This window comes from Ovis aries, chromosome 2 (genome assembly GCF_016772045.2).
Source record: "Ovis aries strain OAR_USU_Benz2616 breed Rambouillet chromosome 2, ARS-UI_Ramb_v3.0, whole genome shotgun sequence".
In the NCBI taxonomy this organism is placed as follows: Eukaryota; Metazoa; Chordata; class Mammalia; order Artiodactyla; family Bovidae; genus Ovis; species Ovis aries.
Genome location: NC_056055.1, coordinates 68,776,761 through 68,787,675, shown reverse-complemented (window position 1 = coordinate 68,787,675; position 10,915 = coordinate 68,776,761). Strand labels below are relative to the sequence as shown.

The 10,915-nt window shown below is 41.1% G+C and overlaps 1 protein-coding gene across 10 annotated transcripts in view; it reads right to left on the bottom strand.

The window, feature by feature from the left end:
• Positions 1-10,915, bottom strand: part of DOCK8 (dedicator of cytokinesis 8) — a 266,032-nt gene that overhangs the window by 21,307 nt on the left and 233,810 nt on the right. For all 10 annotated transcript variants that reach the window (XM_060410909.1, XM_060410910.1, XM_042243384.2 and 7 more), the window contains 7 exons: positions 9,972-10,124; positions 8,764-8,922; positions 7,977-8,077; positions 7,030-7,222; positions 2,342-2,485; positions 794-925; positions 199-333 (listed from right to left, as the gene is read on the bottom strand). In XM_060410909.1, the coding sequence (XP_060266892.1) occupies positions 199-333; positions 794-925; positions 2,342-2,485; positions 7,030-7,222; positions 7,977-8,077; positions 8,764-8,922; positions 9,972-10,124 (1,017 nt within the window). The remainder of the gene's footprint in view (positions 1-198; positions 334-793; positions 926-2,341; positions 2,486-7,029; positions 7,223-7,976; positions 8,078-8,763; positions 8,923-9,971; positions 10,125-10,915) is intronic.

Below are 10,915 nucleotides of genomic sequence, written 5' to 3'. Positions count from 1 at the left end.
GTTAGCATGCACACAGGCATCCTTACCTTGCTTTATCTCATGATTTAACCTAATATCTTGCTTTTACACAGGCAATGTGGGAAACTTTATATATGGATCAATGATGAATGAATGACTCTTAGTTTTGTTGTAATGACCCATTACAACTTGCTTTTTGTAAAGTATACAATGTTAATCACCCAGAATCACTTGTCTTACCTCTAGTCTGTGAGAGATCTCAGGAAGCTTGGTAATTGCAGGCTCTTTGTAAACGAATTCCTTCTCATCCAGATCCCCAAATTTGGATCCATAAAAGCCAACTCGGAAGTAGGTTCCAAACATCCTCTTATGACCCTGATGGACAAAATAAGAAAACCTCTCCTTAGTTTTGTAATTCTTGAGGATCCATTGGGTTGCAAAGGGCAGGAGTCTTTTATTGTTGGGTTACAAGGCATTTTATTCCTATGGCAAATACAAACAATTCACACCTTTAAAAAAATTGATGTTTATAGAACAAATTTGGGAAATAATAGCAAAAAAAAAAAAAAACAACCCACGAAAGATTTCTAGGATTTCTTTTAAGTGAATTTAAGAGATTTTCACATTCCTGGTTGCAAAGTAATTCAACTGCCTTCCTTCACAGTTTGAATTACAGTCCTCTATTTCCAGCCCTTTTCCATTTGATAGGAGAGAGCTATAGTACTGATGTCCATAAGGTCAGTCACTCCCTGGGGAGGAAGAAGGGCCAAGCATCTCTGAGACTGAGTCGCCTGCTATCAGATCATTGGACTTGTTAGTCGGGACCCTCAGCTACCTTGCTAATGATGCTGTCAAAGGCCTTCTGCAGCTTTTCATGGGTGGAGGTCAGCTTCCGGAAGTCTCGATGAGCTTCCAGGATGGGGATGACCAGCTTGTAGACTTCATTAACCGTCTCGTACAGTCCTCCCTTGGAAAGAGGAGGAAAAAAATCAAAGAGAATTTAATCCACTGGGCACTTAGGGAATGGATTTAATATCGGTATCACAATATCTTACAGTGCAGGAATAAACTCTGAGATCTTTGGGATGGTTGTAGGATTCAAACTGAACTAGACACATGCTCAGTGGTCCTATCTGATAATGTTAAGTTGGAAAAAGCAGTTTCTTGGGAAAAAAATAGGACAGGAGACTGGCAGCAGGGACTAAGAACAATTCAGGAAGACAATCTTGGGCATCATATAGTCAGATGGGGGTCCTCATATAGGCAGATGTTCACTGAATGCCTGAAAATACTTAGAAGTCTAACTAGCTGGTTTTCTTGAATTTCAGGAAAAACAAAGTATCCTAGATGTTATCTGGATTCTGAAAGGGAAAGCTGAGAAACAGAAGATAATTAAAACGACAATTCACATCAGTTGTAGGGTGGAAACATGGAAATGAAAAGCAGAGAAGAATGAAAAATATTAGGACGAAAACAAATTGGATCAGCTAAATTGAGTGAAGTATTAAATATTTACTTGGGTTAAAATTTGAGGGAGTAGGGAAATTATGAAAATGAACAACAGACTTTCTTTCCTGACCTGAAACTCAGTAACTTAACCTATACTTTTTTTCCCTTTAATTTGGAGTATTTAGACCCAGACTGGGCTTCCCAGGTGGCTCAGTGGTGAAGAATAATCTTCAGTGCAGGAGACATAGGTTCAATCCCTGGGTCAGGAAGATCCCTTGGAAGAGGAAATGGCAATCCACTCCAATATTCTTGCCTGGGAAATCCCATGGACAGCAGAGCCTGGAGGGCTACAGTCCATGGGGTCTCAAAAGAGCTGGACACGACTGAACATCATCAACAGACCCAGATTAGGTTAGTGAGGGAGGGGAGTGTCTGCGGTTTCTACTCCTACATTCCTCTGCACTGTCTGTTGTCTGTGACAATCCTGAGGATTACGCAGCTGTCAGGAAAGGTCTGCCTATTATTTTTCTCTTCTCCCAGAGGCTCCACCCTAGGAGTTCTCTCAAGGAGAATAAATGAGAGAATGAGAACATGCCTTGTGATTTACGGTGTAAGCCTGGGCAAGCCGTTTCACCTTGCTGTGGCTTAATTTCCACCTCTATTAAATGGAAATAATACTGTGAAACTGCTGCCCAGCTAATGAGCATGTAGTGAAAGCCAGAATATTGCAGTGATGAAAGGCTTTCTCACCTCCTTGAGAGCTGAGCCAATTTACATACATCAAAGTCCTCCGGCCCCTCCCGTGCCCTGTGCATCCTGTGCGTGGTGTCATCATGAAGTGGAACTGACTGGCTGGGCACTAAAACCCACACACGGGGCACCAGCACTGAAGTTCAGGCTGCCTGTGGCAACCCAGAGGGTGGTGTGTACTGACCGTGCTGAAGAGCTCGGCCGCCTGCTCCAGTAGGCCCACGAGGCCACTCTCCGTGAAGTACCGGCCGGAGCACACCCCATCCTCATCAGGCGACAGGGTGTCATCAGAGACGGCAGACTCCTCCAGCACGTTGGAAGAAATATTCTGTAAGAGAACGCAGTATGAGCCCGGAGAATTGGGGAACCCGACTAACAAGGCACCACAGGAGTCCATGGTAGGGATGAGGAAGCCATCACTCCAACAGCCTCACCTTGTATGACTGTAAAAGGTCTGTAATTCCATCTAGAACAGCCTCTGGCTGCCACTCATTTTGAAAGAACACACAGAACCACTGGCCTTCAAAACTCAAGATTTTCTTTTCTTTTTAACCATTGGCAGATACAGAAAGGACACTTACCTCAACGTAACAACAGCTGAGTTGCTTTAGAGAAAGGACCCTAAGGGACATTCAGCAGGAATTGTGGTTTTTAAAATTAACTTTTTAAAAAGTTAATTAGACTCCTTGTTTCACCAGCTGAGTGAAACTCTAAAGTACTCGCTACTACTGACTTGGCTTGTAGGTGAACAGTCATACTATCACAGGACAACTGCAAATGAGAAGGCCTTCTTTATGGGAATCTTTATGACAATGCAGCAGTTACTGGTTTTTTTTCCTCTCCCCTCAAACATTTTGTTCCTTTCTGCACACTTTTCTTTTTACATAAACCATAAAGCTGAAAGTCTCTCACAGAGAATGCAGTGATCAGGTCCAGGGCTAGGGTGAGCAAGGTGAAAACCCCAGGTCATAACATTTAGGAAACACTCTCAGGATTCTGTAAGATAGGACCTGGAACCTGCTGGACCCCGAGAGTGAGTGCTTCCTTAAATTCTGCACTTGACATGCCTTGCTCACCTCACCTCAGTTCTGGCTCTGGCAGGGACTCTCATACTTTTGACAGGCCAAGAATCATTTTCTTCAATCTGTCTCATGGATATAGAAAAAATGCACATGGAACATTAAAAAAAACTGGAAACCTTTGTAGCTTAGGGCTGGCAAACAGGTAGCACACATGCTATTTCCTCATACGTCTAGACTCATAGCAGACAGAACTGATTAACTATAGTACTCTTTTTCCTGAAGCTTTTTTCAAAATTCCTCTCAGTATGGTACTCCAATCAACCACTATCAATTGACCAGGGTTGGCTACTGAAGTAAAATCTGTCTGCCTCTTGTTGGCCTGGCTAGCATGATCGAGTGACTCATCCTGAGCGTCAAGGCAGATAGAGTTGTTCCAGTCCTGTGTCTTCTTATAAGGTAGTTTTGAGAATACAGGAGACTCTCAGAACTTTTTGTGACCAGTCTTTTTTCAAACCTGGTCTTTCTACTATGATGTTTCTGAACTAGAAATAACAGAAGGTCCAAGAGATCTCGTTGAAAAAATCTAATGACCCAAGAAACGAATCCTATTAGTATTAGATGCAATTGTCCACACGTAGAGGAGTATATTTGCAGTTATGCAGTCTTATTAGCCAGAGAAGGAAATGGCACCCCACTCCAGTACTCTTGCCTGGAAAATCCCATGGACAGAGGAGCCTGGTGGGCTGCAGTCCATGGGGTCGCGAAGAGTCGGACACGACTGAGCGACTTGTTTCACTTTTCACTTTCATGCACTGGAGAAGGAAACGGCAGTCCACTCCAGTGTTCTTGCCTGGAGAATCCCAGGGACAGGGGAGCCTGGTGGACTATTGTCTATGGGGTCACACAGAGTCAGACACGACTGAAGTGACTTAGCAGCAGCAGCAGCAGCAGTCTTATTAGCTGTAGTCACAGGGAAAAGATTCTGGGCAGACTTTTCTGGCTTCAGAATCAGGGAGGTAAAAGTAACATCAGTATCTAAGAATGTAGACATATCTACATTTGTGGAATAAATACTGCACTCTGGGGCACAGATTCAACGATCTCAGCTCCTTGGAATTCAGTGGCCTCAGGGTTATTTTCCTTGCACAGATTTATTTATCTCCAGTTTATAATTCCTTTCCAAAATTTCAATTTTATTGGAGCAGAACAAGGTTGAAAACTAAAGCACACAGCATTTAAGAAACCAACACTGGACATCTGTTGTTAATGCTGCCCCAAATTCCTTCATCCTTCTATAAAGTAAAGCCTCCTGGGAAACCATCCATAACTCCAGGTGTGGACCTCAACTCTCGTCCAGCCAATCATAGCATTCCATGTCTCTGGCCACTATGATTGGTTCAGAGATGAGCACATGACCTGGTCAGAACCAACAGATGCACTGAGATGGTCAATGCAGCTTCTGGAAATAAGGCATTTCTCTACTCTCCTGGACTTGAACCTAGGCACATGTGAACAAATATGTCTCAATGAGCGTGGGAAGCCAGTGAAGAAAGAAGCTGAGCTGACATAACAGAAAGCAGAGACTGGAAGTGATGATGACACTGAGGTCTGATGACATTGTTTGGGCCCCTAGGTCCAGTTTGGCAGGTGCTACTCCAGACTCATCTCTTTCATGTAAGCTGATAAGTTCCATTTCTACCTTAGGTCAGTCTGGGTTAGGTTTTCTGCCATGTGCAAGCACACATTTCCTAAAAGATTTGCCATGTCTCATTCGAGAGAAAGGAGACTTGGTTCATAAGCATCAGGGTAATTTGGCTTCTCTTCTCGCCATGTTCTGTGTGTTGAAGACCTCATTCTTCACAGTTCCTTCTGCTTCCCCTTCCCCTTCCTTGTCTTTCTGAACATTCCATGGCCCCCAAGCTGGGTCATGTGACAAATACTCACACTTTCTTGTACCTCTTTATTACAGCAGTTATCATTGTAATTGAATAAGAACTGGAAGAATTAGCTATATGATGTCACTCTCTGGCTGGAATTACTGTAAAGTTTGTAAGGACAAAATAAATGCTCAATAAATATCACCTAAAAGAATGGATAAGTGAATAAAGATCTATGAAAAAATAGAGCTATATGCCCCCACATAGGGACAACAAGGAGTTTTTCTGTTGTTTCTAGAATAACTGTTCTACTCACCTTGATATGACTTACTATAAGCAATAGAATTCTAGGTGAAATAAGAATTGCAAGGCTTACTAAACATGAAACAATAATTAAATGCCATTAATATTTAAGTGATAAATATAAAATAAAATACAGTAAATGGAGAAAAGGCATTAAAGTTTATAAGTAATAGTTTAGTTAATGAAACAAGACAAAAGGATGATATAATTCCATATTAAGTGGTAAGCCCAAAGATTTCTGGGAACTGAAAGAGTAATATTTATATTTTTCCTTGCTAATATCAAATGGTCAAAATAAATTTGGCAAAAAAAATATATCTAAAATTGGCTTTTATACCTTTCTTCACTATTATATGATTCAAAATCAGGTGTGATATTTTTATGCTTTTTGGGTAAGAATTAAATTTTTGGCTTTTTATAATGAACACTTCTGAATTGAGAAAAAAATTTATTTGCTGAGAATGAAATGACAAATATTATTAGTATTGAAGATCATAAGAAAGGAGGAATTAATAATATGAGGGAATACCCAGATTGCCTGGTGAACAGTATTCAGGAAATCAGAAACTCCTGGCTCTGCCAACAGCAGTTTTTGTGTCTTACTTTCTAAGCCTGGGAAAGCTACTTTTAATTATCTCCTCTTTCTGGTTCACACAGCATCACAAAACTGTGTTGAAGAGCAACAATGAGAATAAAGCCTTTTATAAAATCAGTCCTGTAAATTCAAACAGGAATAATCCAAACACTTGTAAAGCAAACAGCTTTGTGAGTCTGCCTTGAAAAGGGCTCTCTTTCTGTACTATACTGTTACAGGTTTCAGGGATGGTCATTTCTACGGATTAGGCCTCTAAAAGTACCCATAAAATTTTTGTTTCCTCTAAAGACTGTTTAAAGTACTCAGCAAAAACAGTCCAAGTGACCACTGACATTGCAACCTGAATCAACTTTCAGACCTAGCAGACAACTTCCCATTGCTAACTATGGGTAATATTCAGCTTATCCTAAGACAGTATTGATTCAGCCCTTTTTTCCTTCCCAGGTTGTTTGGTTCTTTCTCAGTTTTAGAGAGGAAGATGTTAAAGAGTTGGGGAGTGTAATCAAAGGAATGGGCCCGGAGGGGAATAATTTCTCCAATATTTGGAAAAAATACTTTCACATTTGTCAGTATACTGTGCCAGTTATAAGTCTCTGAGAAAGAGTTTAAATGACCTTAGAAAAGTTGCTCTCTCAATTTATCTGTGCAGCAGGAGTAATAATATCTGCTCTATTTGTCTGTCTCACTGGTTTACAGAGAAGGTCAAATGAAATCATGGATGTGAAAGTATTTAGGAATGTCAAAATGCCTATCAAATCTATATTCACTGTAAATAATAATTAAAAAAAAACCCACAAGACAGTGAAGCTATTAGAAGAGGCAAATATAATACACTAAAGCAGGTCTTCTCAGCCTTGGCAATATTGATATTTGGGGGCCAGATAACTTTTTTGTGGTGGGAGCTGTCCTATGCATTGTAGGGTGTTTAGCAGCATCCCTGGCTTTATACCTATTAAATGCCACTAGTACCCACCCTCCCACCCTCAGCTGTAACAACCAAAAATATTTCCAGAGATTGGCAAATGCCCCCAGAGGAGAGCCACTGCACCAAAGGAAAAGGTGAACTTGCCCCCACCTGAAAGCTGACGCTGCCCACGGGCAGGTAGCTGTGGTCCTCCAACATGCTCAGATATTCAGCCACCAAAGCAGCCGCGTGTACCAGGCACATGGCGGCCTCCGTGTAGCACTTCCTCTTGGTGTGTTTCTCTGCCATGTTCTGGAGCCAGGTCAGACGCAGATCAGGAGATGCCTGGTAACTCTTGGCAATTCTGAAGATGGGTTTAGAAAGTTTCAAAGACAACTGGTTAGTGATATTGTTTTTCTATTGGGTATGGACACTTTTTTCCCTTGAGAGTTTTGCCTGCATGTTCAGAAAATAAGAGAAAAGGCAAACATGTATCAGTCCAACTGTTTTTATTTCATGTCTAGGGTGTGTAGGACCCTAAGAATGCTATCATTTAGTTAAAGATTTATGGGGGAAGAAAAGACCTGATAAACTGATGAATATTTGAATGGAGCACTAGTAATTTTTCTTCCTTTGCTTTCCTTTATCTCAAAATAATAACAGAAGACAAAAATACTACCATTCTTATGACATCATGTCAGAACAATTTTGTCTTTGTAAGTAGTTTCTCCTAAAACAAGGATTATAAAGCAAAAATTTAAACTACAGAGTAAAATATGATTTCTAAATGAAACTTACATGCATGTCTGAATGTAAGTGGAAAAAATTTCAGATATAATTCATGTAACAGTTGATAGCTTTTCTCTCATTCTATGGTAAGTAGAAAATAATGTTAAAAATATATACCTCCCTTTAAATCAGGGAACACTTTCTGAAAACGTGTACATGAATCAACACCCTCCAAATGATGATTTTCTACCAATTTCTAAGTACAGTTCTGGCTGTCAGCCAAATCAGTGTAGCCACATTTCCTGTGATAATTATATTCATAAAAACTCCATAGTGGCAAACCCTAGATCTTTAAGTAACACACTTTTCATTTCATCAGAGAAGTTCACCTGTACATGAGATCCATAAGCATCTCAGGATCTTCCTGAAATTCCCTCATTTTCACTGTGTCATATAAAATGCTATTCAGATTGCAGAGAAGTTCTTCCACCTGGAAGGAAAAAAAAAGTGTATACCCCAAACAACCTTAGCACTGTAGTCCATAGTAACAGAAAGTTAGGACTGCACTGAGAGTCCAAGGGGCAATCATGAGCAGGCTTTGCTAAGATAGGAGAGACCACAGGTGGAGGGAAGTCTAGACTGGATCCTCTTTGACCTTCATCTTTGCAGGCCCAGGCACTGCCAAGACCTATGCGTGAGTTGGCCTCTGACATCCATGTATTAGTCCTGAATCCTTATACTATCTTCCCTCTCCAGTACTTTTTTGGTTAAATCAGTTTCAGTTCTTTGTAACATGTAAGCCTGCAACTGTACTCTGGACATCAGGGCTTTTTATAACAACTAGGAGGTAGCTTAGGACCTCAGCTTAGGTTCCATATAATGCATATGACAATATTTTGCATAATTATCTGTATCATATGACATAATTATATTTCATAAGTTATATAAAATATGTTATATATCTTATACACACACATATATATGTATGTTTGTATATATATATATGGAGAAGGAAATGGCAACCCACTCCAGTATTCTTGCCTGGAGAATCCCATGGACGGAGGAGCCTGGTGGGCTACAGTCCACGGGGTCGCAAAGAGTCGGACACACCCACAGAGGTTTAAAACTGGCTGATCCCAGGCCCACGTATGAGACAAAGCATGCTCTTCGGTCTACCTGCATGGGAAAAGGAGTGGTCTGCATGGCTGTGTCCTCTTCTGCGTAGGCCAAAATTGTCCTCAAGGATCTTCTCAGGTACTCCTCGTTAAAGTCTTGTGCTTTTCCCACCAAAGATGCCAGAGACATGGTTACTTGCATCTTTACTCTTGCAAAGTTCTGAGTCAGGGGAAAAATGGTGGAACAAACAAGAAGCAGTCAGCTAGTAGATAATTGGAGGAGGCAGAGCCAGACAACAATAACTCTCTAGTGTTTCCTTTACCCAAGATCAATCATTTCTTTTTTTCCCAAAGAAATGTGAGCCATACTTTCCTCATGATTCATATTGTTGTTTAAATGGTTTAAATGGGTATTGCTCTGACATAAATCTTTCAGCTCCCTTTAAATTTTCATTGAGGACTGGGCCAGCTCTGTGCATTAACGCTGAAAGGTTCCTACACAGCTGGGTCACAGAATGTCTCCTTTTGTGCCAAGATTCCTCTTCTTGGAACTTTACTTAAACTTCAAAGAGGAGCAGAATCTACATGGGCAAGATTTCTGAGATTTCTGGACTCTGGGTAGGCATTGACGTTGTTTCTCCTTTTCTTCTAGGCCCATGGAAAAATATGGTGATTCCAAGGGGCCCTGACAAATGTCCTGAAGGCTTTTCAATAGCTACACCTAATACATTCTGCAGACCCTGCCATTCTTCCATGGACCAAATTATCTTTGAATATCAGCTGAACATGCTCATTAACATGACCACAAATGTAAACTGCAAAAGAGCACACCAAAATCTAGATCAGCTAAGACTGTGCTGTAATAAGGCTGAATTCCAAAGGCTACTAAGCTTCACTGAACACTCAGCCATACATGAGAGTGATCATTTCAAATCCTCTTCCACAGGTCATTCTGGCACCAGTCAATCAGAATGTGGAAACAAGAGAAGCTCTTCCAAAGTCCTAATTCTGTTGTATTTTTCACCCACAGATGACAACCTTGAATCTACACATAGCCATTCACTTCTTATGGAAACACACTGATGGAAAACACTGCATTCATCAGTCTTAATACTTTACTTCTAGATGGAAATTCAGAAAAAGGCTGCTATCCATCTACATGTGCAATTGTTCCCTTCACACAGGGTAGAAGTCAACTGCAATAGTGCACACTTTTCCTCCATAGTGCTTTGCACTGACTCTTGATTCGTGGTCCCCTTGAGCACTTACGCTGGTGGCTCCAAAGCTGAACCTCATGAGGAGGTAGAGAGTGGCGCAGGCTTGGCTGCGGGTGATGTCCATGCCGCTGCTGCAGTGGTGCAGCACTCGCTGACACAGGTCTGCACACTGCTCCACTTCCTCCTCAAACAACAAGTCGCCAAACTAGGAGAGACACAGCGGCATTAGACATCACTTGGCACATTCATACCCTTTCTGGACCAGATGCCTGTTGAGATATTAAATGTCTGCTTGGACAAGCAAAGCCCAGAAGAGTTAATGCACTGCTCCATAAAGATAATGAGTTACTTGAGTCAGAAGATGAACTGAGGCAATGGAGTTGACTTGATCTCATTAGGAGCTGCTTACTAAGATCAAGGCTACATAATTATCTGCATGGTTAGCCAGGTGAAGTCACTGCTCTGAAGGAATTATCCCATGTTTCCCTGGAAATTATTGGTGACTAAGAGCAAATGATCCCAACAGGTGAGAGAAGAGAGAGTCCACTTTATTTCAGCTGTGTCTCATGGCTTGTGGGATCTTAGTTTCCCAACCAGGGATCGAAATACTGAAAATGCAGAGTCTTAACCACTGGACCACCAGGGAAGCACCAGGAGTCCACTTTCTAAATGTAAAAGATACCAGGTAGAGGTCAACAACCAAGATTTTCAATAAAGTGGAGGGGGCTGAGGGGTGGAGCACAGAGATCTGCAATACACCATTTTACTTTCGGAAAATCTATATTCTTCAGGCTATGAGAAATTTATTTCTAAACTTTGTGGCATTTTATGATATGACATTTTGTAAGACTCACTAATGGGAGTCATGCAGAGGAACTGAATCTCATTCAGATATTAATTTTTTTAAAAAAAGGTGAAAAACAAATCTGCTCAATTGATTTCCACTCTCATGTCTCCAGTGAGTGGGCCCACATTTCTAATGTGAGAGGCACTGGT